This window comes from Colius striatus, chromosome 21 (genome assembly GCF_028858725.1).
Source record: "Colius striatus isolate bColStr4 chromosome 21, bColStr4.1.hap1, whole genome shotgun sequence".
Taxonomy (NCBI): domain Eukaryota; kingdom Metazoa; phylum Chordata; class Aves; order Coliiformes; family Coliidae; genus Colius; species Colius striatus.
In genome coordinates this window covers 5,576,627-5,604,338 of record NC_084779.1, presented here as the reverse complement: position 1 = coordinate 5,604,338, position 27,712 = coordinate 5,576,627, and the positions used below count along the sequence as shown (strand labels likewise).

Sequence of the window (27,712 nt, the reverse complement as noted above, 5' to 3'; positions counted from 1 at the left end):
CCCACCAAACTGCTTGCTGTGCTCTGAAAGCTTTGCCCATGGGAGAAGGGAATGTGAAGTTTAATTATTTTGTAGATAGGAATCTCCCACATTACAGAAGTTCTTTCCCTCCCCTTCTAGCCTTGTACTTGCTTTCCCTTTTTTTCTGTCTAGCTTGCTGATGCACAAGGCTTCCTTTTTCCTGTAAGAAGGAACAACTGAGTAATTGAAATGGAACACTAGTGAGGATTTTTTAATCTGAAAGTCAGCATTAATTAGTGAGGTCGGGTGTAATTAGCTTCCTCATCTATCACTGCCTCTCCACAACTTGTCAATGACTTTCTGCTATCCTAGATTTCACTGAAAGAAAGCAGTCACATGGGAGCTGCATGGGTGTTTTTCCTGGTTGGGGTGTGAGTGACAATCCCTGCAGAGCTGTTGGAGCTGAGTCCAAGCTGCTGCAGTCAGGGGCAAAACTCTTGCTGATTTTAAACTCTCCCAGGTTTGCCTCTGTCCCTTTTTTTTTCTGCTATGTGTCAGGCTCACAAGAGTCATAATTATTCCTACTCTGTGCTCCATAGCCCTGCAGTGCTTTAAATGCTGATTTCATTACTCCAATCAGGCTGATAAGTTGCAGGAAGACGTGAAGGATGCCCAGGTTGAACTGCTGAACAATATCAAGAGGCTTGGAGACCCAGCCTGCCAGTCACTGAATCATCTGTAATGGTCATTCAGGGAGGAAATGGCTGAGCCTCTTCCATCAGCCTCTGCTGGCATTCACAGCCGTGGTGCTGAGGTTCAGCTGCAGACTGTCTGGTCTGCAGGGCTGAGAGAGTGGCTCAGATATGATGGGAGAAAGCCTCTATGCTCCTCTGGACAAAAGAGCCTGATGTGAGGCATCCAGTGGTGGCTGCAGCTCTTCTTGCTGCTTGTAGTCTGGATAAAGGCTGCCCATAGTGTGGCATTGTAGGGTCCTGCAAGATCTGGCTTCTTGCAGCCAAGCGTGTGACTCGGGGAGCAGAGGATGTTTTGTGAGGCTGAACCTGCCATGCTGGTGGAGGTTTTCAGTTAAAGTATTTGGTTACTCACTACTTTGCCTAGTTTCCTTTACTTTTCTCTGACTTACTAGAAGCTGTGCTTGTAACAGCACCCTATATCTGAGCCAGGAACTTTCTCTACTGGAGATTCTGGTTTTGCTTAGGAAGGGGCAGAGGCAAGCCCAAGAAATCTGAATGGCTACCCCAGCTGGCTGAATCAGTGCCTCTGATGTAAAGAAACAGATGCAGGTTTCCTAACAGTGCTGCTATCCTCTGCTCCTTGCAACCTGGAGCTGGCTGAGCCTGCATAGAAGTGAGGCAGAGCTTTGAGGGCTGCAGGATTAGGTCCACTGTGCATATCCTGGAATGGAAAGAGTAACTGGGCTGTGCTTCCATGCCAGGAGTCCCTGGGAAGTGGTGGAGGGAAAACAGGCCAGCCTCTAAGTAGAATTCAAGCAGAAAAAATGCATTTCACTCCCCTTCTGGCTGATTTCAGGGTTTATCTTCACCACTGATGCAGTTTGCTGTGTTTTGTGCTGGATAAGCTTTCATCCTGACCCAGGCAGGATCTGACGAAGGCGGTAAAGCCAGACGAGTCCCAGGGGCAATGCTGAGTGAGCTGTGTCTGGCTTTGCAGCTGAATCATGTGGTAAATTCTCTTTTGAAGGGAGTTCAGAGCTGTGGTGGAACTAGGGCAGGATGCATGCACGTGTGTACCCTGCATACAGAGGGAGGCTCTTGCTGTCAGGGTCGGCACAGCCCAGGTGCCTCCCTCCTGCACTTGCCTTTCTGCCTGGACCAAATCTTGATCCTTCCCTCACTCAGTTGTCAAGTGACTGCATATAATCATAGAGTGGTAGGGGTTGGAAGGGATGATCCTGGGGCTTTTCCAGCATTTGCTGTTCTGGGGTTTACACCAGCATCAGATTTTGTGCCTGTCTATAGCTAGAGGGTAGTGTGTGCTGGCCTTCACACGTTGTGAATGCCCATCTGTCATAAGGTGAGCTTTGCAAGTCACCATGAGAGTGGATGGAAGAGCAAGAGGATGATGCCTGAGATCTGGTTCCTTCCTTGAGTTGAGGATTTAGCGCTTGGTTAAAGAAGAAAATGGTATGATCCTTTTGTTGCTGCCTTGCTATCTCAGTCTGTCCTGTTTCCCTTTCTTGTCACGTGCAGGCTCTTCTGTTTCAGGATTAGAATCTTGTCCCTCCTCCTCAGTAGCTCAATAAATGGGAAATTATGATGACTCTTTACCAACCTTTCTAAAGAGAGAATACATATGCTTGATCAGGTCTTGCAGTAACTCCATTCTCCTGAAGGAGAGCCCAGGCCAATGGGAGAAAGGGCAGTTGAGTGGAGTGGAGGTAACTGCAGGCACACACCAGATGGGATGAGTGAATTTTGCACCTGCATGCAGAGAGCACCCATCTGCACTGATAACTTGAGCTGCAGTTGTAGTTTGGTTGTCTTTTGGAGGCAGAAGGATGACTGTACACATCAGCCAAGTGATGGATGGCAGTTAGGCACTGGCCAAGGGCTTGCATGTGCTGAGGATGCCTGTGGAAAGGCAAGCAGTGGGGTGAGTTGGGACTGGCACTGTGCTGTGTTTGGAGAACTGGAGTGCCAGCAGGCTGTGGACACATAGGAAAATGTCACTGCCCTCACCTGCTTCGTTGGTGTTGATAGGATTATGAATGGCTCTCTGTGGGGAGAGTTTGGGAGAGTGTGGGAGAGAAGGCAGCACTGCAGTAAGGAGCAGCTGGGGGAGGATTTATATGGAGATTCGGGGACTGGGGAAAGCCTCCTCCCTGTGATGATGAAAGTAGGGCTCTCTGTAAGCAGCAATGGAAGAGCACATGGGTATGCATGCCCATGAAGTGCAGGAGTGCCTGCAGGCCAGTGGCAGTCTTGGACAGCATTGTTCACGTGCTCTTGGCTTTGCCCCAGTGCCTAAGGCTCACACAGTGATGTGTGGCTCTTCAGGGAGACTTTCAGATGTTCCCTGGCTGTTTAGCTTTATGCATCCTGAATATTAAAGAAATCTTAATGGAGCCTAAAACCAGTTAGATTCCTCCTAACCTTTCCAGGGATTTGAAAAGAGCCCCCCCCCTGCTTTCTTCTTTCTGTCCAACAGCATTGTATGTGAAGGGGGAAACAATACAGCAGAGTTTTGTGAGCTGCCCTCTCCTCACCCTATTTCTTAGCCTCCTGAGGATGTGCAGGTCTGGCAGAAGAGAGACTGTGGCCATCTGCCATCAGTGGTAACCCATCTGTTTTTGCACTGTGAGACTGCAGAGCAGCAGGAGCATTCGGCACAGGCTTACATGTGCTGTCCTGCACAGCTCTGCAGCCTGGCTGATGGGGGTGAGCCAGCTGCATGAGCCTAACCATGGCCAGGGGTTGGGAGAGTCCCTGTTCTCACACTGACAGGAAGGGTGGGATGTTTTAAGATGACATGAGTTGCAGATTAAAGCTGCTGATGGACATTCATGTTTTCCTTGGTGTGGGCAGGAGCAGGGAGGCTGAAGCTGAGAGGTTCCCTGTTCTCTGCAGGCTCTGCAGTGCTGGGAGCATTCTGCCCAACCTGCCAGCACAGACACTCTCCAGACCAGAGGGAATCCCATGGGACCCATGAACTCCCTGTGAGCAAAGCCACAGGCATCACCCAGGCTGACCAGAGCCAGTGAAGTTGCTGTGACCCTTGTTCCTTTGCACATCCCTCTTCAGCCAGGGAGCATTTTTGCCCCACTGCTTTTCCTCTCAGCCCAAGTTCAGGCAGCTTCCAGATCTTCTGAGCATGTAGGGTTACCAAGTGTTGGCAATTCATCTTCTGCTGATATAAGTGCTGTTAAAATAAAAACACTGGTTAGGAGCAAAGCTCATAAATTGCTTCTGGCCTGTGTGTAAATTGCTTGCAAGTATTGGGTCAAGTGAAGTGAATCTGTTCATTCATTGAGTGAGTGGAGGCTGCTGGCTTTGCTGCCAGAAGCTGGGAAAGGGGTGACACAGCTTCTGGACTTTACTCTCGGGGACCATCACCTGTGGCCTCCTGGCTTGAGAGGTTACCATGCCACACTCAGCAGTGACCCATGGGAAGGGCTAGCAACCTGTGTGTGCTGGCAGCCCCCTGCAAAGGAGAGCACCTCCATGAGTCTCCCTTTCTTTCCTGCCCAGGTGTGGGCTGACAGAGGAGAGTTTTCCCCTCCTCATTCCATGGGAGCAGTAACTGCTTTTGCTTCCTCCATAGAAGCTCCAGAAACAATATCCCACAGGGGTGGAAAGAAAGCAGGGTTGTTCAGCCCTTTCCCTTCCCTGCTGGTGATGGATAGCCCTGTGGGACTAGAGCAGGGTCATGGGAAGTTCACTGCGAGGGTTGGTATGTGCAGATGCCTCTGTGTGTGTGTGTGTGTGTGTCTGCAGGTATGGCTGCATGTGCTTCTGGTTCTCTTTGTGGGAAAGATGAGTCCAGCTGGGGGAAAATCTATTGTCAGTTTTAAGGAGAGGAAGATGAGGTCCCTGGCATTTTTCATCTGGTAGCATGAACTGTGCCTGGGCACGAGAACAAGGTTAGCTAATTAAATGTCCTGCTGCTGCAGTCTGAGCAGCATACTGTGAATCTCCTGCCATCTCCAAGCCTGGTGTTCCTGGAGCCGTGCAGAGCCCTCTTCTGCCAGAGCACTGAGCTCTGAGACTGTAGTTAGAACTTCTCCCCTCTCTGGTTCCTCTGCGAGGCAGGGTGTGGGATACCCTATGGTGAGCCTGTTCTTTCAGTGGCTGTAGCAGATGTGTGGAGTTTGAAAGGAGTTGTGCTGTGCTGCTGAGAGCTGGCACGTGCCTCCTTCCCTGCCCTGGTGCTGAGACCCTTCTGCAACTGCTGTGGATTCACCTGATGCCCGTTGCTAAGCCCTGCTGACTTACTTTTCTCTAACCCTTTGTGCAGGTGCTGGACATGGACACAGAGGATGAGCCCTTGTTACAGGATGGCTGGCTAGACGAGGAGGATGAGGATGTAGCCTTCGGCTCCCGGAAGAGGCAAGAAGGTGTCGTCTTATGTGGCAAAAGCCCATGCAGAGTCCGGCCCCCGCGTGTCACGCTGCCGGTGGCTGGCTTCTGGAATATTGTTGGCTGGGTATTTACCAACCCCTACTGTGCTGGCTTCATCCTTTTCCTGGGCTGTGCCATCCCTGCTGTGCTCGCTGCTGTCATGTTCCTGCACTACCCAGCCCTGGATATCGACATCTCCTACAACGCCTTCGAAATCCGCAACCACGAGTCCTCGCAGCGCTTCGACGCGCTTGCCTTGGCCCTCAAGTCCCAGTTCGGCTCGTGGGGGAGGAACCGCCGGGACCTGGCCGACTTCACCTCTGAAACCCTGCAGAGGCTCATCTTTGAGCAGCTGCAGCAGCTTCACCTCAATGCCTCCCACCTGGGGGTCAGCGCGCGGGGCAAGCGCAGCACCCCGGAGGGCAGGAGCAGCTCCGCCAAGCCCCGCGTGCGCCTCAGCGACCGCACCGCCCGGGCCGGGAGAGGTGCCCCACGCTGGGACTACTCCAGCGCTTCCATGAGCACCAACACTCAGACACACGCCCACTGGCGCATCGAGCTCATTTTCCTGGCTCGGGGGGACTCTGAAAACAACATCTTCACCACTGAGCGCCTGGTGACCATCCACGAGGTTGAGCGCAAGATCATGGACCACCCTGGCTTCAGGGAGTTCTGCTGGAAGCCCCACGAGGTCTTGAAGGACCTGCCCCTGGGTTCCTACTCCTACTGCTCCCCTCCCAGCTCCCTCATGACCTACTTCTTCCCCACTGAGAGAGGAGGGAAGATTTACTACGATGGCATGGGACAAGACCTTGCTGACATCCAAGGTGAGCTGAGGGCCGCGGTGAGGGCTGTGTGCTTAAGGCACGTGTCTCCTGCAGCTGAGGCGGGTGAGCAGCTGAGAGGGTTGACTGCACTGTGCAGAGAGGAGGCTGCTGTCGTGTTGTGCTTTGAGGAATCTTCTTTTCAACCATTTAAGCAAAGCCCCTGTGACTCCAGTCATGGGTCCCACAGGCCTTACCAGGCAAGTGAGAGGGACAAATGAAGGGGACTCCTGCATTGTACAGATGCCTCCTCCTGACCCCTGTCCCCTGTACATGGCTGTGGTTAACTAGAGGAATGTCAGGTCTTGCACAGACAAGAAGGATGAGCTTTCCTGCACCACAGAGCAGATGAGAGGTCTGTGGGCTGCTCTGGAGCTTGAAAGGAAGCTTGTGAGTCACCATCTATAAGGAGAAGAAGAGGAAGGCCTTGCCTCCTCCTCTCAGCTCCATACCATGTACTGTACCCCTCTGGTAGAGCAGAGGCTTTGGATGGTGAAGAAGAGGTGAATCATGAGGAGTCTGTGGGTGTGATGTGGCTGTGGGATGAAGCCTCCATCTGTCTCCAAAGTGCAGGCTGCAGATGATAGCTGTCCAGGAGCCATACAGGGAGCAGGCAAAGAATTAACTCCATCTGTTCCAATGTGAATAACTCCAGTCTTGCTACCAAAACAGGAGAGAGTCTAGTTTCTGGGTCGTTCTGGTGTGCACTCAAGGGAACTTGGATTTTGGGAGTAGATAGGCAGGGTCTCTTATTCGGGACTAGCTGAGTGTCTTCATGTCCACATCCCTCACACCATCAGGTGACAGAGGTACCAGGTCACAGCAGAGGCAGGACTTCTCTTCTTCCATGGGTGTTGTTCAACTCTTGTGCTTCCCAGTGTGATGGACCAAATACTGCCCCAATGTACAAGAACTAAGTGCATGCAGGAGTGGGAGCACTGGTGAGGATGCAGCGTGCATTGCTGTTTGGGGGAGCTGTGGTTCCCATCAGTGGGGTGGAAGATATGTCCCTGATGGGGAACTGCACATAGGCAACATCACCAGCAGAGTCACAAAGCAGAAATGGAACATGAGTCTTTGCACTCCAGCTTTCCCCATCCCTCCTCTCTCTCTGCAAGGCAGCAGCAGACGGCAGCACTCTGATGAAAGACAAGTTCACTCGCAGTTTCCTTTGTCGGACCTTGCCAAGTCAGCCAAGCAGGACCTAACAAAAGTGGTGCTGCTTTCTCTTGCAGGATCCCTGGAGCTTGCCATGACCCACCCTGAATTCTACTGGTACGTGGATGAGGGTTTGTCTGCTGAGAACATGAAGAGCTCCCTGCTGCGGAGCGAGATCCTCTTTGGGGCGCCGCTGCCGAACTACTACTCGGTGGAGGATCGCTGGGAGGAGCAGCGCCGCAAGTTCCAGAGCTTTGTCATCACCTACGTGGCCATGCTGGCCAAGCAGTCCACAAGGTAGGGTGTGTACAGACAGGGCAGGTGCCTTGTGGCAGTGGGTGATAGAAGGGCAAGGCAGAGGATGGGTAGTGCTTTCTCTTGCATTAAGGGAGGGGATGCAGTAGACCTGTCAGGATGTAAAAGCTCTGTCGTAAGGTTTCTGCAGACTGCTGGTCAGTCTCGGAGCAGTGGCCACAGGGTAATGCTGCAGATGAAGGAGAAAAAGCACCTCCTTTGAAGCTGGGCTTAGGCACAGTGCTGTGAATGAGGGTGGGGAGCATATGGCAGAAAACCACTCTTATGCTTCCCTTTAATCCCACTTCCTACTGCAGCAACGTGCCAGAGACATGGAGAGAGACAATGAAAGGGAGCCAAAGATTGAATCTGCTGCCTGCCTTTGCACTCAGCCCCTGTCTGGCATTGGATCTGTTTGCTTCCATTTCACAAGTCCAATTCCACTGGCTCCAACAGAGCTGCTTCTCTGTTTTCCTGGTCTGAATTTGGCCCCCAGTGGTCTGATGCAGGGGGTGAAATGGTCCTTGCTCAAGGCAGCAACTTACAAATTCTGCTTTTGCTCATGCCAGTGTAATTCCTTCTAGAAGTGTTTGCTCTTTGTACAGAGAGGGAGTTTCAGGGCAGGATAAATCTGGGGAAATGCAGACTTTTTTCACTGCCAGGTCTGTGACTTCAGTTGAATAGAACTTTGCTCAATGTTTCTAAGAGGGAAATGGTAAAATAGAGCTAAAAGAGCTGAAGGGGTGGCTCAGTACCCAGACAGCTGAGGGAAGACAGTGAGTCCCAGCGTCAGTGTACCTTCTCCAGCTCTCTACTGCTCTCAGTATCAGCTCCCAGAACGAAGGGATCCTCATCTTCAAAAGCAGAGTGAAGTGCAGGCAGCCCTTGTCAGCCCTGAGAGCAGCCACAGAGTGCTCTCAGCAGTGGGATGCAGTTATGGGAAGCTGAAGGGGAATTGGGGACAGGGCTTGGTTCTGAAGCTCAGATTCCTGATAGCCTCCTGTGGTGTGCTGATATTGTACTCCTGGTTAAATTATCTTGGATTACTTCTGCTCAGAGCCTGCTTCCAGGGGCACAAGCTGGTAAATCATGTGCTTTCTGATAAGCTCTCACTCTGCCTGCATCCACTGGTTATTACCTTTGTGCTTAGTATAATAAGCAGTGATTAGGATTCCTGATGGAACTGGCTTTGGAGGCTTCAGGAGCTTTCTGTTAGTGCCAGAGACCTACCATGCACTGGAGGAGTTTAAAAAATATTAGATCTGCCATTTCATTTTTCTCCCTTCTTGTTTGAACTTCAGCCCCAGCAGAAACCTTGTTCAACTTGCTCTCACCACTCTGAGCTGTTTCCTCAGAGAACTGCCAAGCTCATCACAGCAGTGACCCCCTTTGACTCTGGGGAAGACATTGTGCTTTCAATTCCCCGGCTCTGCTCCCTTTACACTCAAGTCTGTCTCCTCCTCTTCCTCCCATCATGTCTTCCCACCCTAGCAAAGTGCAGGTGCTGTATGGAGGGACGGATTTGTTTGACTATGAAGTGAGGAAGACTTTCAACAATGACATGTTGCTGGCCTTCATCAGCAGTAGCTGCATAGCTGTCTTGGTCTACATCCTCACCTCCTGCTCAGGTAGGCTGTAGTCACAGCTGCCCTGCTCTCATGCAAATCCAAATGTGCCATGACTCCCTCTGTCTGTGCAAGGCCCAGGAGAGGCTCTGGTGCCCTGACACTGGCCTGGCTTTGTGGCACAGCAGGATGCAGAAAGTCATGCAAATCTAATTCTCCAGAGCAGAGATTTTGGTGGGCAGGGTGGGGGGAAGGCTCACAGGACAAAAGGAATAAGATGCAAGTTCCCTACTAATTACTAATGCTCATGTAAAGCTGATGTAACCGTGTGTTTGGGCCTCATGGGAAGGAGTCTGTGAGCAGTACATCACACTCCCAGGAACCAGTATCCCAACAGGGCAGGTGTGAGGTGTCTGTTCTCCCAGGGGTGGCCAGCAGTACTATTGTTTTCCTTGCTCCTTTTCTCCTATAGTGTTCCTGTCATTCTTTGGCATTGCCAGCATTGGGCTAAGCTGCCTGGTGGCTCTGTTCCTGTACCACGTCGTGTTTGGGATCCAGTACCTGGGTATACTCAACGGTGTGGCTGCCTTTGTCATTGTGGGGATTGGTAAGCACCTCCTTACTCAAAACCTACCTGTGCTGCCTTGCCATAGCTCTTGCCTGCAGGAGATAGTGCCAAATGCAGATGGAACTTTTGAGCCCTTTCCCTCCATTACCTGTAGGTGAAATAGTTACGGGTCAGATGTTATGGGGAAGTTGGATTTTTAGCATGTCTCCCTGCTGTGAGCCAAGTATGAAAATCTCCCCTCTCTTTCCCCAGGGGTTGATGATGTCTTTGTTTTCATCAACACCTACCGCCAAGCCACCCACCTCAAGGACCTGCGGCTGCGCATGATCCACACGATCCAGACAGCAGGGAAGGCCACCTTCTTCACTTCCCTGACCACAGCTGCAGCATATGCTGCCAACATCTTCTCTCAGGTACGCTGCAGCTGTGGGATTTGGGCCTTCCTATGTCTGCCAGGGAGCCTAATAGAGAGGGAAGCTGCAAGCACCGTCTCTCTGCCCTCTCCTCTGACACAAGGGACTTTCTTGCCCTAGGGGGCTGACCCTTACCTGCCCTAAAGCAGTGGACACTCTCTCCCTGTATCAGCAGCCAGGTATTTCCACTGATCAAACAGGTCTCTCCACATCTCCTGCCCCAGTTGATCCCAGCTCCATTCTCTCTCTTCCTGTAGATCCCAGCCGTGCATGACTTTGGACTCTTCATGTCGCTGATCGTGTCCTGCTGCTGGGTAGCTGTGCTCTTCACCATGCCAGCTGCTCTTGGAATATGGACCCTTTATGTGTCCCCACTAGAGAGCTCCTGCCAAAGCAGGTGAGCCCTGGAGACTTCTTGAGTGGGTGGGAAATTGTTGTGGAACTTATGGCCAAGGCAGTGTGTGAATCCCTGCCCTATCCTCTCAGTTACCCTCATCCCCCTCAAGCAGCTTGGCTCTGCCATTCCCTATTAGACTCTTAAATAAAGGAAAATTTAACTTCTGTCATTCCAAACTGAGCAAAATGAAGGGGCCAAGTCTCAGTCTCATTTCCCCTCATACACACAGATGCCTCCCAGGAGCCAGACTTTGCAATGCCAGTCATACCTCTTTGTTAAATCCCATGGAGCACTGGAGCCATTTGTGCCCTCAGAGCACTTGCTGCACAGCCCTGTGCACAGTGAGACACAAGCCCTGCAAGGCAGGCAGATCAACATTGCTCCTGCCAGTGAGCACAAGCAGGGTGTGCAGATTTGTATTTGAAAGTCAGCCCATTTGCCATTCCCCTGCTCTTTAGCAGTGCAGATGACCTGGCTTGGCTTAATTCATTAGCAGGGAGATGAACTGCTGAAACTCCTGTCACTCAGCACCCAGCATTCGTGTCTCAGCTCTGCTCTGTGTATGGAGCTCAGCCTGCTACTGCTTTGCCATAGCAGCTCAGCCTCTGACCTCTCAGCACTTAGCAATTGCTCTTGGCACTGCTTGTTGTCTTTCCAATCAGACCAGGCTGTTGCTGCTCTCCTTGTTGCTGAAGGAACCCGCTGGTAACTCTTGCAGGATGTGTGGCTTAAAACTCATGCTGTTGTCTCCTCTGCTCCAATCCAGCTGTAGTCAGAAGTGTACCAGAAAGAGTGCCTTGCACCTGGCTGAAGATCTCTTCATTGCCTCAGAGGCCACTTCCAGAGCAGGCAGGGAGATGCTTCCCTATCTCGATGATGACATCCCACTGCTCAGTGTGGAGGAGGAACCTGGTATGTGCCTGCTGTGTAGTGCCTTTGGGGGGACCACACTGCCCTGTTCATCCTGCAGTTCTTCCCATCCCTGCCATTGGTCCATGTTGAAGTTTCCCTACTTTTAAGCTGGAAATGGTGCTGTCACAGGAGCTTATAGGAGTCTGAACTCACCAATGGGATCTTCAGTGGGTGCAATACATGTTTTCTAACAACTTCACTAATCCTCTTGGGTCTAATATGAGTTGTACTTTCTGTCTGGAATCACTGATTGTGACATGGATGTAACCATGAAACCTGCCATTCAGAGCACTGCCTTTGGGAAGCAGGCAAGAGAACACTGTTTTCCTGCATCACCTCCTCAGAGCATCTCCTCTGTCATGGCAAGGAGAGGGCAGTGCCTTGCCTGAGACCACAGAAGCAGTCTAGAAAAAGAGCGCAGAAATCTCAGTTGTTGGCAGGAGATAATCCTTCTAGCCCTGATCAATGATAAGGGTGCTTACAGGGTCATGCTCTGTTGTACTTGGCTTTTAAAACTTGCTGTGATCTCTTCCTTTTAAACCCCCCAAAGGAAGTGGTCTGGGCACTGAGTAGCTTTCAGACCTAGCAGCAAACTGGAACTGGAGGCAAATGGATCAGTGACTGAGCCCATCAATCCCACAGCAGTGTGCCCACCCCCTCCAGGCAGAGGAGGCTCTGAGCTGCCTTTGATAGGCAAACAACCAAGCTCTGGCACTGTGCTGTAAGAGCTGTCTCCTTAGTATGCCAGAGCCACATGCAATGCAAATGTATGGAAATAACTCCTTCCCTTCCCCTGAGCAGAGTAAACAGCAGGATGCTTTCCTCCAGGGGCCTCTGGGCATCAGGTAACTTGTGAAGAAGCAAAGAAGCTTGTTGCAGTTGGTGACCAAGCATGGTTTGTGGGTCAGCTGTACAGCACTGACCCCAATACAGCAAGTGCCCACTTCTCACCTGTAGAGAAGAGGGCAGTTCCCTCAGCATTCCTGAGCTGGAGTAGAGTTCAGTTAGGAGCCAGGCTGCATGCAGAAAGAGGTCATCTGTGTCTAGCTGAAAGTCATACCTAGTGGGACAGGGACAAGTTTTGCTTGGCCCAAGCAGCATGCAGTGTTCCTGTGACCTTATGGGCAATTTAGTCCATACTAACATTTCACAGGCAGAGAAAGCATAGCCTGGAGCTTTGGACTGAGCTATGGATATAGAAGTGTAGCTGCCACATGGCAATGACTTGACAAAGATGCTTCCTATGACATGCTGGGAAGTCACTACCTCTGCCTGGGTCTTACTCCAGCTCTTTAGCTTTGTGAGTTGTACAGCACCTTGGGGCAGATTTTATCAAGGAGAGCAGAAAGCTATGAAACACACTGATGACACTGAGCACTGAGACTGCCTTTGATTTCTGTCTCTTTCTAGTCTCCCTGGAAATGGGAGATGTCCCTTTGGTATCTGTGATGCCAGAAAATCTGCAGATCCCTGCAGAGAAGAGCAACCGGGGTCAATTGATAACTCATCTGCAGGAGCTGCTGGAACACTGGGTGCTGTGGTCTGCAGTGAAGAGCAGATGGGTGATTGTGGGTAAGGAAGGAGGGGGGTATTCCACCTGCATGGGTTTTAGAGACTTTGATAGCATCTCAATCAGTCCCTAAGCCGTCATTGTTAGCGACAAGAGACTGAGAAAAGGGACATAGTAGATGACTTCTAACTCAATGTAAGAGTGTCCCCAGAACAGTCAGTCCCTAAGGGGGCTTCATGAGGAACTCTTGAGGCTTTTCCATCCCTCTCCCTTCAGTCAGATCTGAAATGACAAGTCCTGGTGGGGTTTTTGAGGCAGGGGGCTCATTGCAGGAAAGCCCAGCAGCCAGTGTGCTTCATGGGCTGTTCTTTTTTCCTGTTGAAAAACACCATCTGAGTATGTCTGAAGTGCAAGATGCAGGTAGTGTCCCACACACTTACCTGAGCTTTTCCTTGCAGGGCTCTTTCTCCTTGTCCTGCTCCTGTCCATCTTCTTTGCTAGCCGCCTCCATCCAGCCAGCCGTGCTCCAGTCTTGTTCCGGCCAGACACCAACATCCAGGTGCTGCTAGACCTGAAATACAACCTGAGTGCTGAAGGCATCTCCTGCATTACCTGCTCAGGTGAGAGTGCTGGTCCCCAGACCATGGTGGGTGCAGCACTGCCTAAGCCCTGGGCTGGAGGAGCTGAAACATGAGGCACAGCCCTGTGCTGTTAAAATATCTCCTGGGAGGTTGGACGGACCCCGCTGAAGGGAGGCACACATTGGGAGTGGGATGGCTGAGTTGCCTGTAGGAGTGGGGTGTTCTGAAAGGTATTTCACACTTTAGCCAGCAACTGCCTGAGTATTTCTGCTGGAGCAATTATTTTATAGTCCACAAAACCTGGCTGCTTTGACTCCTAAGTTCTGTCACATGCCAGTGACCAGCTGGCGGTCCCGTGGCTGTGTTCCCTGCTTAGGGTTTGGTGTTCGTGCAGGGTGCATGCAGGGCTGCAGGGCTGGTAGGTCTCTTGTCATGCCATTCACTCTTTCCTCCCCAACTAACCTTGTGGGACAGGTTTGTTTCAGGAAAAGCCCCACAGTTTGCAGAACAACATCCGAACCTCCTTGGAAAAAAAGAAGAGGGGCTCAGGGTCACCTTGGGGAAGCAAAGGGAGCATAAGTGACACAGGGCAGCAGGGTAAGTGGGGTATGGTGACTGAGCACATTTGGGGCGAGAGACCAAGGATCCACTCATGTGAAAACTAAGTCATACAATCTCTGAATAGCTGATGGGGAATAATTCTCTTCAGACCCTGCCCAGCTGAGCCCTGGCTTGGTGCTGGATGTCAGGAGCATCATTACAATCCCCCTTGCCTGAATGCTTACTCATGTCTAGGACTTGGTCCTATAACCTAGGTGGCAGTGCAGGCAGTCTAGTGACAAATCCCTCTGGACTGAGTGCAAGCCTAGGAGCTCAGAGCTTTTGCAACCCAGTCCTGTGTCACAACCTTGTTGGCAGGCCATGAAGAGAGTAAATTGACCCTGCTTTGCAGGGAATTTTGAGGATAAAAGAGTTATTGGGCCAGGTCCCTAGATAACATGAATCAATAAGGCACCAGGAATTATGGCAGCTCAGGATATATTTGTGAGGACCTTTGAAACGTGTGCTGTGCTGCTAGAAGGCAGAGCCTGTAACTGCTGCCCAGGGGAGACAGCACACCACAAGAACCCTCCTTTGCTGCTGCCCATGTCTGTAGGATTTGCTGATTAAGAACGACCACTAGCCCTCATGCCCTCTGTTTTCTTCAGATCTCCAGGGGACTGTGTACATCTCCAAGTCCAGAAGCAAGGGAAGGCCAGCCATCTACAGATTCTCCCTCAATGCCAGCGTCCCTGCCCCCTGGCAGATGGTGTCACCAGGAGACGGGGAGGTGCCTTCATTCCAGGTGAGTCAGTCCAGGGATGTTGGACCCCTCTATCAAGAGTGCAGCACTCAACAGGTGAGCACAAGAGCCTCCTCCTGCCTCTCCACGGGGTCCTCAGTAGCTCAGTGTGAGATGTACAGGGCATTGCAGTAAGGTAGCTAACACTGGGGGCATTGTGCCTGGCATGGTTAAAGATTGTCTCACAGTGCCCCAGTAATTTTCTGTTGCTGTTGTGATGTGACTGTCAGCAATGGGAGCAGAGCGTGGGTGTCTGTGGAGATCAGATGAGGCCTGGTATCATTGGCTGAGCTCATTCTCATAGAAACTGCTGCTGAGACAGCTGGGTTCCTGCTTCCCACTGTCTCCTTCTGTCCATCCACAGACACAGGCAAGCAGGCAACACTGTGCAGAGGCTATTTTGGACACCTGCCCCCCACGAGGACTCTCTTTCTGATGTCCCTCACGCTGGGTAGAGCAGCCACCATTCAGCTTTAGGCCACAGAGAATGGGGGTGGTGAGGGGCCCCATCACACCCTGGCCAACCCTGGGAAGGAGGTGGGCTGGGGGCTGGCTGGGTTTGTGCCTGCAGTGCTCATTCTGTGTGGCTGTGCAGTGCTCAGGGAGGAGGGGAGTGTGTGATGCTGATCTGCACCAGCCTGCAACCCTGTGGAGTTAAGTGTCTGTTTTCATTAATCCATTGCTTAGGTGTATAGAGTGCCTTTCGGTAACTTCACCAGGAAGCTGACAGCTTGTGTGTCCACAGTAGGGCTGCTTAAGCAGACGAGCCCCAGGAAGTGGATGATGACCACCTTGTCCTGTGACACCAAGAGAGGCTGGAAGTTCGACTTCAGTTTCTACGTGGCCGCCAAGGAGCAGCAGCGAACGCGGTAACTTTCCAGGGTCCCCTTGGGGCCAGACAGCAAAAGCAGGGACTGGTGTGGGCTGCCCAATGTCCAGCACCAGTCCTGCCCTCGGTTGGTGCCATCCATGGCCCCAGGACTTGTTTTGCTGCGAATGTGCCCCATCCTTGCAAGGTCATTTTGCAGGCCCGTAGCACCACAGGCTTGGCAGGTGCAGGACTGTGACTGAGGGCTTCTTTGGGTGGCAGAAAGACATTGCTGGTCTTGGTCTTGCCCTTGCCCACCTGAACTTTTGGGCTGAACAGGCAGCACAGAAAATGCAACGGCTAAGGATCCAGATCTAGAGTTGCTCACCTTTTCCTTTCCTTCTGTCCCTGAGAACATCTGTTTCTTTGTAATGCTTTGGACACACCTTTACAACTTCTGGTCCCCCATAACAAACTCTCTTTGCTGCACAGGAAACTGTATTTTGCCCAGTCACACAAGCCCCCTTACCATGGCCGAGTGTGTGTCGCACCTCCAGGCTGCCTCCTCAGCTCTAGCCCAGATGGACCCACCAAGGGCATCCTTTACGTTCCCAGTGAGAAAGGTAAGCTGAGGAGAACCCATTCAGCCACATCTGGCTCTCAGGGCCAGAGAGACAGGCCCTTCTTCTTTTGCCACCTTCTCACCTAACCTTTCTTCTGTGTTTGACAGCAGCACCCAAAGCAAAGCCGTCAGCAACTTCAGGATTCAACCCCTGCATGAACACGGGCTGCGGGAAGCCGGCGGCGCGGCCGCTGGTGGACACGGGAGCCATGGTGTTCGTGGTGTTCGGCATCAGGGGCGTCAATCGCACCCGGCGCCCGGACAACCACGTCATCGGAGACATGGTACACACCTGCTGGCCTGCTGCACAGGCAGCTCGGGGCTGTGCAGCCCTGGGTGGTGCTTAGTTAATCCCATGGCTTGGTGCTCTAGGCAGACAGAAGAGCAGAGGTCGGAGCACTGTGGTGAGGCAGAGGTACAGTTCTGTCTTGGCAAATTGACAATTAACAGAGATCAGGAAGCCCTCACTGAAATCACTTCAGACCTGGCAGAAAATCCTTTTCTGAGTGCAATATCTAACCTTCTAATTTTGAGTCTAAATCTGTCTTTCCTGGGGATTTCAGAAGCAAGCCCATCTTGAGCTCTGTGTACAGATCTCGCTACACACCCAAGATCTGGGGTACTGATACTTTTCTAGAACAGTTTATCTTGTTATGAGACATTAACATGAAAAAGTACAAATCAGTTACTCCAGGGAATGGTAACTAAATGGAAGAGCCTATGTCCCAGATCTGATACCTTCACACATCCATAGCCTTTCCCCAGAAGAACGATACTTAGCTTTGGTTACTTGGCAGATGTGCTGCAGCTTTCTGTTGTGCTTCCTGCCTTCTGATTCGGGGGCTCTGTGCAGAATCAGCCTTTGCCAGCTTCCTCTGGAGGGACAGTACAAAATGCAGGCAGTGCAGTGGGCAGACAGCTGGAGTTCTGTGCTTGGACACTGTGAGGGAATCAGAGCTGCTCCTTAGGCAAACCCTAGTGATGTTGGGCATGGCACGGTGGCTGTTGATGTATCAGTGCTGCTGGTGTACTACCTCAATTTGCAGGGAGCTGGTGCTTGTGGGGAGAGCATGGGGCTTCTTCCTGGGTTATCTGGTGAGGCAAAGATCTGGTGGGCTGTACAAGCTAGTCTCAGGCTGTGTAGCCAGGAAGGACTCAGCTTCTGCCTCCTTGTGCCAGTTGGTGTGTATATGCCTCACGTGTGGTGCTCTTATGGTTGTGTCTCCTTGTGAAAGGGCAGCGTTATCTACGATGACAGCTTCGACCTCTTCAAAGAGATTGGCAACCTGTGCCGGCTCTGCAAAGCCATCGCCAGCAACACCGAGCTGGTGAAGCCTGGAGGGGCTCAGTGCCTGCCCTCAGGTAGGCAGGATAACATCAGCCAGAGCCCATGGGGAAATCCTGGGTCCCTGGGTGGACAGTCTGAGGAGTGTGGCTGCTGAGGGCTTTTAAACTTTCAGATCCCAGCGTGCTGAAGCAGAGAAAGCAAAGGGAGGGACCAGTCACTGATAAATGCAGAGGGGAGAGGTGTTTCTCAGCAGTCAGCACTCCTGGCCTGGCTGTAGCACAGCTCTGCCTGTTTCCACTTGGCTTAAGTCATGGCTCCCGTCTCCATGGCCCATTCACCTCATGCTTCCCTGTGTTGTGCCAACTGTTTTGGGTATGAGAAATGCACAGTGAGTGGGGCAAGAACATCAGATGCCTGTTCTGCAGCTCTGCTTCCAGCTGTGTGTGTTTGAGCTGGGATCCTCAACAGCAAACCAAAAAGACCAGCTGCTCCTTGCTGCCTCCTTTTCTCCCCAGGGCAGCTTTACCCTCTAGAACATGCCCCTGGTCATGCTTTCTGGGAGATGAAAGAAAAATGCTCCCTTTAACTCCCAAGATACTGGGCATATTCTTCAGGGCATAATCCAGTGAAGAACAGAACAGAATTGCATCTGTTCTTTCCAGTCATGGGTATTGCTTGTGATACACTTGGACAAGTAAATATCTTCTCAGTAGCTCCTGAATAACCAGCAAATCATACCTGACCTCATTGTGATGAGGCTCCTCAGTGCCCCTGTGGCTTCATATACCTAACCAGTGACTGTCCCAGAATTCCAGCTTGAGGTCACAAGGTTGTGGAGCTGAGTCTAAGAAGTGAATCTTGGCTTCAGGCCAAAAGCCAGTCTCTTGCCTGGAGAAAATCCCTGCCAGGCAGAGGCAGAGGCAGAGAGCTCCTCAGCACTTGCTGCTTGTACTGCTTCCTGACAGCTGGGCACAAACAGCAGTGGTAGTGTCCTGTCCAGTGCTGGTGGCACAGAGTGTGCTTTCAAGCTAGAGGCAGCTGAGACCTCAAGGGCTCTGGCAAGTCAGATTGCAAGGGGAAGTAGCTGCTGACAAATGGGGGCTGCAGCATTCTCTTGTGGTTTGTGTTTCCCTCCTTGCAATAACACGTTTCCTTTCCCTGTTCTGTCCTTCATACCTTGCTCTTTCTTTCTCTCCAGGTTACAGCATCTCCTCCTTTCTGCAGATGTTGCACCCTGAGTGCAAGAACATCCCTGAGCCCAACCTGCTGCCTGGACAGCTGTCTCATGGGGCAGTGGGGGTGAAGGATGGGAAAGTGCAGTGGATCTCCATGGCGTTTGAATCGGTGAGCACCATCTATCCCCATCTATCCCTGTGACAGTTTGTTCTTCTGACCCCTAGGGGTTTAGCTCTGCTCTTCCTGCACTGGCCACTTTCATTTGCAGACGTGTGTGTTAGTGTGTGTGCCTTGCTGCATTCACAAGTTGCTAGAAGTGGCTGCTTCTGCCAAAGTTTGCTCTTACCACGAGAGCTCGGGCAGAAGGCTGGTGGCAGCCTTGCCCATCTGCCACTGCCAATCCTACCTGCTGCTGCAACTCCAGATGGCTTGTTCTGTTTCTTCCCTTGCCCTAAAAAGAAGGGTGCAAGAGTAACATGTTCATCTTGTTACAGACAACCTACAAAGGGAAATCTTCCTTCCAGACATATGCTGACTACCTGAAATGGGAGACATTCCTGCAGCAGCAACTCCAGCTCTTCCCAGAGGGCTCTGCTCTCCGACATGGTTTCCAGACCTGTGAGCACTGGAAGCAGATCTTCATGGAGATTATAGGCAAGTGATTGCCATGTTTCTCTCCCTGAGGAGCCCACACTCTCTGACACATCTTCACAGCACACTCTGTCCCATGTGATGGGCACGTGTTGTATCTTCAGTCCCTTACCATTGCTGTGCAAACCTAAAGCCTGTTTCTGCCCCAAGCAGCACATGCTATGGAAGTCCTTGGCAGAGCCCAGGGAAATAGAGAAGGGAAGGGACTCTCCCCTGCTGAAGTGGGAGGCAAGAAGTTGTTGACCTGCTTTCCACTTTCATCCTCCTCTTCCCATCTGCCCCAGTGGGAGCCCCTTCCTGCCTTGTTTGCAGCAAGGACACGATGCCTTTCTCATGCCAGCTGGCACCTTCCAGCAGTCAAACTCACTGGCTCTTTTCTTGCAGGAGTGCAGAGTGCCCTGTATGGTCTGGTCCTCTCCCTGGTTATTTGTGTGGCTGCAGTGGCTGTGTTTACCACTCACATCCTCCTCCTGCTGCCAGTGCTGCTCAGCATTTTAGGTAAACACACCAATTCCAATGTGTTAAGCTCTCCCTTTGTGTGAAATTGGTGGGTTGTGGCACTGCTGAGTCTCCAGTGATTTGAACTGAATTGTTCTTACTCTGTGTAAAGCCTTTTGGCTTTCCAGGAGCCAGCCCTGATATACCTAGGTGAACAGGAGAAACTCAACAAATGCACAGGAACCTCATTGGGAAAGTAGATTTGTGTGTCTAATTCCCAGTGTGTTTTATCTACACAATCCCTCTATTTGTTTAAATAAGGGGTTTAGCTACACAAATGCCATCCCTGCCTGTTATGTATAATAATGTGATTAAATCCCACATGCTCTGAATAACAATTGCACTACTTCCCAAGGATCTGCACCATGGCTGCTGTTTCCAAGCAGTGGGAGATTTTAAAAGCTGAATATTTTAGCAGTTTTGTTAGTATTTGAAGCAAATTTGTAAATAGTTCCCTCTCCCTGGCTGGTGATTTGACGATATTGTGCTCTAAGTGTGTTGCTGTACTTCTCATTTTAAAAACCAAATGTGTCATTTTAAAACCACTCAGTCTCCCACACATGACTCATGAACATCACTCTTGCCTGTGAGAAAAACCTGTGCATGTGCTCAGCCTCTGTGTAACTCCAGCAAGCAAAACAAATGGCTCTCTTCCTCGTGTGCACACATGCACCTTTGGCTTGCTTGGATTCCTTTAGCATCAGCCTGCCACTTTGCCTCGTATTTCACTGGATGCCTCAGTACCCCCAGCCAGTCTGATTACCATTATCCAGTGGTCCCTGGGGCAAGGGAAGGCCAGGGAAGTGGGAAGTGTTTGCCTCTGTGGCAGGAGGCAGTGTGTACAAGATTCAGACTGGTGAGCGTGCAGACCTGCAGGGCTATAATCCCAAATTGCCCAGGGACTGATTGGCATCAGTAGGCCTGGGCAGCAGTCTCAGGGTCCTTTAAATTTGCCTAACGTGAGCTTCTTCACACAGGGGTGGTCTGCTTGGTGGTGACCATCATGTACTGGTCTGGCTGGGAGATGGGAGCTGTGGAAGCCATTTCCCTCTCCATCCTCGTTGGCTCCTCTGTCGATTACTGTGTGCACTTGGTGGAGGGCTACCTGCTGGCAGGAGAAAACCTGCCCCTGCACCAGGCAGAGGTGAGCTCTTTCCTTCCTATCACTTTGCAGCCATCCTCCCTCACGCCCCCTGTGCCACTTGGCTGCGAGGCAGGACCTAAGGCATGATGGGCAAGGGGGGATGTGTCCTGCCACCCTCACGGTGTGCCTGGGCTGCTCGCTGCTTCCCCACCCGACTGGTCAGAGACTGATGCGAGCTTCTGTACCTAAGTACAGGAAACCCAGCTGAGGGTCCAACCCACATGGTTGTCCCTTTCTTCCTGGCCACAGCTGTGTCCAAAGCAACCCCTTGTCATGTCCAGGGAAGAGAGTCTAGTGCCGGAATGGCCCTGTGCTCATTCTGTAGGCTCTGCAGATTGCTTTGCTGTGCTGTGCTGGACCTCCAGGTCTTCTTTGACCTTGTTAATGTCTTTTGCTTTTTGGGAAATGGAGACCACAAAAGCTTGAGGATCTCTGATCCCAGGGCCAGTGTGTGTGCGCTGCCTGTGTTGTGTAGGCGCAGCCGTTACTCTGCTGTGGCTGAAAGGAGGCACGAAACCCAGCAGACTTTGCCTCCACTGGCTGCCAAACCTCCCAGCCCTTTGCCCAGTGTGCTCAGAGACTGCGTGAGCTCCCAGACCAGGACGCTGTGAGCCGTCAGTGCTCGTCCTCAGTCGCCCTTAACCCCGCTGTCCCTCCGGCAGGACCCCACGGCGTGCCGGCAGTGGCGGACGATGGAAGCCGTGCGGCACGTGGGGGTGGCGATCGTCTCCAGCGCCGTCACCACCGTCATCGCCACCGTCCCGCTCTTCTTCTGCATCATCGCCCCTTTCGCTAAGTTTGGGAAGATCGTGGCCCTCAACACCGGAGTCTCCATCCTGTACACGCTAACTGTGAGCACAGCCCTGCTGAGCGTCATGGGCCCCGGCACCTTCACCCGCAGCAGGACTTCGTGCCTCAAGGCTGTGCTGGGGGTGCTTCTGGCCGGCCTGCTGGGCCTGTGCCTCTGCCTCGTCCTGCTCAAGAGCGGATTTAAGCTCCCTCTCCCTAACGGGACGGCCCTGTAGGGCCTGTGCTGAGCCACGTGCTCTGTCCTCTCGCTCCTTTTCTTTTTGTCTGTTTTTTTTTTAAAGGATATTTTTTGTAAGAAAAAGAAAGAGGAAAAAAATCCCCTTTTCCCAGAAGATTTTTGACTCCAGATGCACTTTATTTTGTAATGGGTTTTGCTCTAAACTTGTATTTATTTTGGGTAGTGATGGTTGGATGACGGACAGTGAGGGCTGCCCAGGGGATACCTCAGCCCCTGAGTAGGAGGGGAGGAGGTCTCCTCTCAGTTTTCTTTCTGCTTTGCTTTGCTTTTCTTTTTCCTTTTCTTTTTCTTTTGTTTTTTATTGTAAGGAAACATCTTTCTGGAACCGCAGAGCTAAACGGGGACAAGTTTGGAAGGTCACCTGATCCCTTGCAAAACCCTTCCCTCTGTCCCTCCCCTCCCCTTGGCCAGGGTCAGCACTGCAAGGATGACTCGGGAGGTGATGTCCTGCCCTCATGCCGAGCTTGGTCCTCATTACCCGAGCCTTGGGTAGCAGCAGTGAGCTGTTGGACAGGCCTGGGAAGCAGCGGTGGCTGGACCTCCAGGCTATACCTTGTACCCAAGCTCGACCAGCAGTGAACTCGCTGCACAGGGGCTCTTATGGGTGTCACAGGGGGATCCCAAGTAGAGATGTTGGGTGGTAGCACGGGCAGTGACCTACTTTTAGCATTCATGGAGAGTGTCAGGACACGTGGCTTTTCCCTTCATCTGAAGGCACAGTGCACCTTTGGCTGAGATCTCTTGGGTCTGTGAGCAGCCCTCAGGAATGCAGTCAGTGCCCTTGGCAGCCTGGCCTCCTCCCCTTCATCACAGTGGTGAGGCCAAGGCAGTACCAATGCCAGTCCCACAATTCCCCCCCTGCTCAGTGTGTGGCCTCACCAGCCTTCGCTCTTCATGGCAGAGAGAAAACATCCTGGAGGTCCCTGCAGAACCTTTCGGTCATGGCAGTCAGCTCAGCCTGAGGATGAGCTAGTCCCTGGAGCCAGGTAGAGCCCATACCTGGTGGCATGCACAGATAAACCCTGGTGCATCCTCCACAGCAGCTCTGACACCCTTCAGAGATGGGAGGAGACGGGAGGGCAGCGGAGCTTCAGCCTGCGCCTGCTGCCTCCCCACAGCAGATGGTCTATATTAAAGGAAAATGAAATAGCAAACTGGTGCCATTAACAAGTACATTTTAAGCATCACTGATTCTATCATATTTTTAAAATTGAAATAGCTAAGGGTGTGCAGGGATATGCAGCACATCTGGTCCTCAGCAGAGGGGGGGAGTTGGGCCCACGAGGAGACGCATTAAACGTTATTTACAGTGATGCCGATGGAGGGGTGGACAGAAAGCAGCCTGGCTCCATTAGTTTGCAGATTCCATGTCCCTGGTGGCTTTGTGTTCTCTGTCTGGACTGACTCCCTCTTTAAGATGGAAATTCCAGGAAGCCTGTCCCCACTGACAGCCAAGTTCTGGGCATTGTGCTGCTGAGACAGACCAGCAGCTGCTTCTGCTTGGCTCAGGTATCACTGCTCTGATCCCTGCCAGTCTGACACCTTCATGTCACGTCACCCCTGGAAAGTGGGATCAAGTGTTTGTTCCTCAAGTAGGTTCCTCGAGGTGTCAACTGGAGAGGAGTGCCAGGACAGGACTCTGATGCCAGGGGAAATCCAGAGCAATCCTGCTGCAGGCAGTGAGGGTGGTGACAGCATGAGCAGAACAGACCTGGCTTCTTCCTTGGCAGCCCACAGTGCAGCTGAGTTTCAGCAGTGTATGACCCTATATGCTCCCCTGAGAACTCCCAAGTGGCAGCAAGCATGGAGGGCAGTGAGCTAATGATGTACAGCCCCATGAGACCTGTATGGATGTTGAAGGGGAGAGCAAGGTAGCCCCTAATGCTGCTGCTAAGGATGCTCTGGCTGGTGGCTTGACCTGAATTTAGATAAGGCTTCAAACACCTTGGGGTGATTAAAGCCAATGGATATTTCCAGGTCACTGGGCAAGTTATAAAGGTGCTGAGTGCACCCTTAGAGGAAGACATTCCTTCTATGGAAAGAAGAAATCTTGACAGGTCTCTAAGACTAGGCATAGATGTGCTTTGAATCCTGCAAAGTTTTTCAACCTCTGGTGTCCTGTGTTTGTGCTCACTATAAGGAGGCTACGTACCCCCACCTCCAGAGTGCTTCTGGACACACCATGCTGCAACCATTCATTCAGCCACTCTTGGAAGACAAAGATTAATTTCAAAGTAGTGTAAAACCTTTTATGTCTCTTGAGTCTGATCTGGCAGTGTCTGATCTGCACACAGAAATAACGGAGTTCTTGCCATCTGATAGGGTCTGTCCTGTTTTCTGGAGCAGACAGGGGAAAGGACAAGCTGTCATTCCCTCTTGTCCTCTCTGGCCAGCCCAGGCTCCCTCAGGGCAGAAGGGCTGGCTGGCACTAGGAGCAGGGCATCTCCTTGTCCTTTTCTGTCCAAGGTGGTGCTGGCAGAGCAATGGCTGGAATGGTTCAGAAAGGAGAATAAGAGACTGAGCAAGAAAGCTGAGACAAGGAGAGGATGAGGAACTTACTCCAGATTGTAGTAGGATGACCAAAGAAAAAGGAGATGATCTTAGGTGGACTCACTGGATGTTGGTAAGCTGAAAACCTGATTAAACAGTCATGACACTCAAGTCTTAAATTTGCCCCATCACCATTTCACTCCACAGCTCTGTGGTCAAGGTGGCTGGTGCTTTCTTCATGTGAGTGAAAGAGGCTTAGAGGTGGGGCCCAGACCCTGATCTCCCCAGGCATCTGTGGAGACAGTAAATCAGTAACAGATGTGTACAGCCATCTCTATGTAGGCAGCATCCTTCCTGGGAATAGCAAATACTCATAAAATTCTAAAGGTAAGAAAATGGATGGGTTTATGTGAGCAAATGTGAAGGTGGGGCTGCCAGCCCTGCTGGGAAGCAGTGCTCTGAGGCAGATGCTGGGAGCAATAAAAAGCTTCACCTGTCTGGCACTGTGCTGGGACCAGATGCTTGCCCTAAATTAGTTCCTCCCACATCCCTGCCTATATTCCTTCTCTGATGACTCCTGTTTTCCAGACCATCTCCTGGGGCCTGTCATCTTGCTAAGTAAGGTACAGCCTTCTCTTAGGCTGCTTGTGCCTAAAGTGCTCAGGGTCTGGACTAAAATTGGCTGGAGATAGTCTCAGGGAGAAGTTCTCAGGCAGAGGAAGCTAAGGAGTTTAAAATGTTCATAGGAAGCGATTGGGTTTAATGCTTTTAAGCAGCAGAACACAGCAGAACAGAGCAGACCAGCCTTACTTTGAAGAGAATGCTCTCATTTTCCACTTTAAAACACTCTTGCTGCAGTTAAGAAGAAATGTACACAAGCTCTCAGTTACAGCACAATTCTATTGGCTACCCACTCCTTTATTTCTAGTGAATGCTGGTTTGAGGGTTGTATTCTGAAAAGTTGATGCTAATGTGCCATCATGGGGCTCATTTAGAAACTGTCTCCTGCAAGCTGGAGTGGGTCCTGTCCTGAGCAGAAGCTCTCCCCCTGCCAGCCCAGGGCAGTCACAGAAGGGCACTGCTCCCCTGTGTTGAAGCTCTGTGGTGTATGCAGAGGGGTCATGCTGCTGCTCCTTGCCCTCAGTGGAGCTGCTGAGAGAGATCAAGGCTGTGGATACTCAGGGATGGAGTCTCTGCTCACAACAGCCCTGTTGAAATCAGCTTTGGAACAAGAAGGAACAGAGCTGATGCAATCTGCAAAGATCAGTATCAGAGGAAGGAAGAGCCCCAGGTCTCCTTGCTGTGTTTGCTTCCTTATGCCCTGATGCCTCTTGAGGCGTTGGCTTCACACAGGGTCTGGCCACGGACCTCAGCAGTTCCACAGGCTGCAGATGCTGGAAGGAGATCAGTGGCTGGACAGAGCTGTGTTTCTCAGTCCCTGCTGGATATGAAACTATGCCAGAGCAAGGGTGGCCTGGGAACTCTGCCCAAGGAGAAGGACATGTGGCATAGCTACTGGGACCTTGACGCTGTGGTCTTGAGAGACCTCTGGCTTTGTCTCTGCTGGAGCAAACTGGGATGTTGCTCTATGTTACAGCATCTAATTTTTTTATCTTGTCTTGCACTGAATTTTCTTCCCAGAGCAGCTTGTCCTTCTGTAAGGTTATAAAAGGCTTTTGATTTCACCCTATGACATGTATAAATCCTCCTACACTGTCCACCAGGGAAGCTGTGCTGAGTGATTTGCAGCCAGGCAGGACAAATTCAGGCTGGTGGTTACTCCTTCAGCAATCACTGCTCACTCCAGATGGCACAGCAGCCAGAGTTCACAGGCTTTTCAAAGACCTCTGCTGACTGCTGTGCCTTGCCTTAGCACCCAGGGTCCTGGAGCTGAAAGTCTTTCAAGGCTCATCTCCAGCCATGGACGTCATTGCTCGGTTCTTTGACTTCCTCCCCTCCGCTCCTTCTTGGGGCAGTTGCTGGAAGGGACAGGAGGGTGATAGCCAGGACCAGAGGCAGAGAAACAAGCAGATAAGCAGAAAGGTTTGCAAGGGGAAGCAGAAAAGAATGAATGGGAGGAAGGATGGCTCAAAAGCCAAGGGGAGAAGGGGTGTGAGCACCCCGAGGAGCCAGGGAGGGAGGGCACTGCCGTTTGCCCACGTCCTGTGCAGACCTCAGAGCGTTGGTTCCCAGAGTGACGTAGCACAATTCCTGATGTAACGTACGCGTGTCACTTTTGTAAGTCGTCTCCTGCCCTCACTGTTTTCAGTGTTCCTTGATTTTTGGAGACTGTTGTAAATAAAAGATTTTGACATTCGCATGTTTGGGTCCCTCACTCATCCCGTGCCTGTGGCACCTCAGCACAGTGCTGCCCAGGGGGGTGCTGACAGTGACGGGGGCTGTGTACACACAGCCAGGGGAGGTGAGGCCACAGCACCAGTTCTCAACATGCACAAGATTGGCTGCCTCAGCTGATTAAATCCAGCCCCCTTGAAGCCAACTTAGCACACCCACAAAAGCTGATAGTCTGGACCCAGCTCAGAATCCCACACAGGTCTGCAAGCAGGAGCTACAGCCAAGTTTCGTGGAGGCCTTTGACTCCTCCATTCCACTGCTTCTTCCAGTGCATGGTGATTGCACTTCTGCTCTGACTCCACGAGAAGGGGATTCATCTGCCTCTTCCTCCTGTGGCATCGTGGTTTCTCACAATGAGCCTGGCACGAGCTTCTGGTCAAGGGTTTGTCTCTGTGTCCTGTGCTGAGGCAGCAAAGTGCTGCTCTGCACCTCCCAGGACCATGCTGAACTGATCCATGGAGGACGAGAGGAGGACCCAGGCATTTATTTCTCTCTGCTCTCCACATCCAGCTCCTGTCACTTGCACCCAGCTATGATGCTGCTGGAAAGAACAGCAGCAAAGGCACATTGCAGCAAAAGCCTCCCATGTTTTCAAGCCCTTACTTCAACAGATGAGGCCAAAATTACTGGTGAAACCCCTGTTGTAATAAATATCAGGAAGGCTCAGCATCACAGTCTGACAAGAAAGAAAAAAATGCAGAATCCACAGGAAGGAGGAATGAGGTCCCCTTAATAAGCAGTTGTGGATTGCAGGTAGGGGAGGGTTTATGCTCAAACCTGCTGCTGGGAAATTGCCAGGCACAGTTGGAAGGGAGTTGGTTCTGGCTACAGATTTCAGCCTCTTGCCCCGAAGAGCAGGTGCATCAGACGTTCCCTTCCCTGCTGGTGGGGAGCTGCGTGTGAACTGCAGAGCAGGGAGAAGACACGTGTTCCCTTGGAGGACTGTGGGACCACCTGGCAGCGGTGAGAGCCCAGCGCTGCCAAACGCGAGGATGGTGTCACGGGAAG

General features: G+C 51.7%; 1 protein-coding gene across 3 annotated transcripts in view; it reads left to right on the top strand.

Annotated features, from left to right (window-relative positions):
* The window catches only part of DISP3 (dispatched RND transporter family member 3), a 130,708-nt gene extending 104,109 nt beyond the window's left edge, over nucleotides 1–26,599 (top strand). For 2 of the 3 annotated variants that reach the window (XM_062012851.1, XM_062012853.1), the window contains exons 2-21: nucleotides 4,957–5,887; nucleotides 7,120–7,339; nucleotides 8,828–8,964; nucleotides 9,374–9,508; nucleotides 9,722–9,882; nucleotides 10,140–10,279; nucleotides 11,046–11,191; nucleotides 12,602–12,763; nucleotides 13,160–13,321; nucleotides 13,757–13,879; nucleotides 14,491–14,627; nucleotides 15,312–15,493; nucleotides 15,925–16,055; nucleotides 16,163–16,338; nucleotides 17,290–17,416; nucleotides 18,541–18,686; nucleotides 19,013–19,172; nucleotides 19,554–19,667; nucleotides 20,645–20,811; nucleotides 21,474–26,599. In XM_062012851.1, coding sequence (XP_061868835.1) covers nucleotides 4,957–5,887; nucleotides 7,120–7,339; nucleotides 8,828–8,964; nucleotides 9,374–9,508; nucleotides 9,722–9,882; nucleotides 10,140–10,279; nucleotides 11,046–11,191; nucleotides 12,602–12,763; nucleotides 13,160–13,321; nucleotides 13,757–13,879; nucleotides 14,491–14,627; nucleotides 15,312–15,493; nucleotides 15,925–16,055; nucleotides 16,163–16,338; nucleotides 17,290–17,416; nucleotides 18,541–18,686; nucleotides 19,013–19,172; nucleotides 19,554–19,667; nucleotides 20,645–20,811; nucleotides 21,474–21,836 — 4,020 coding nt within the window. In that variant the 3' untranslated portion in view covers nucleotides 21,837–26,599. The remainder of the gene's footprint in view (nucleotides 1–4,956; nucleotides 5,888–7,119; nucleotides 7,340–8,827; nucleotides 8,965–9,373; nucleotides 9,509–9,721; nucleotides 9,883–10,139; nucleotides 10,280–11,045; nucleotides 11,192–12,601; nucleotides 12,764–13,159; nucleotides 13,322–13,756; nucleotides 13,880–14,490; nucleotides 14,628–15,311; nucleotides 15,494–15,924; nucleotides 16,056–16,162; nucleotides 16,339–17,289; nucleotides 17,417–18,540; nucleotides 18,687–19,012; nucleotides 19,173–19,553; nucleotides 19,668–20,644; nucleotides 20,812–21,473) is intronic. The other variant, XM_062012852.1, reaches the window with a different exon arrangement.
* The last annotated feature ends 1,113 nt before the right edge of the window (nucleotides 26,600–27,712 follow it).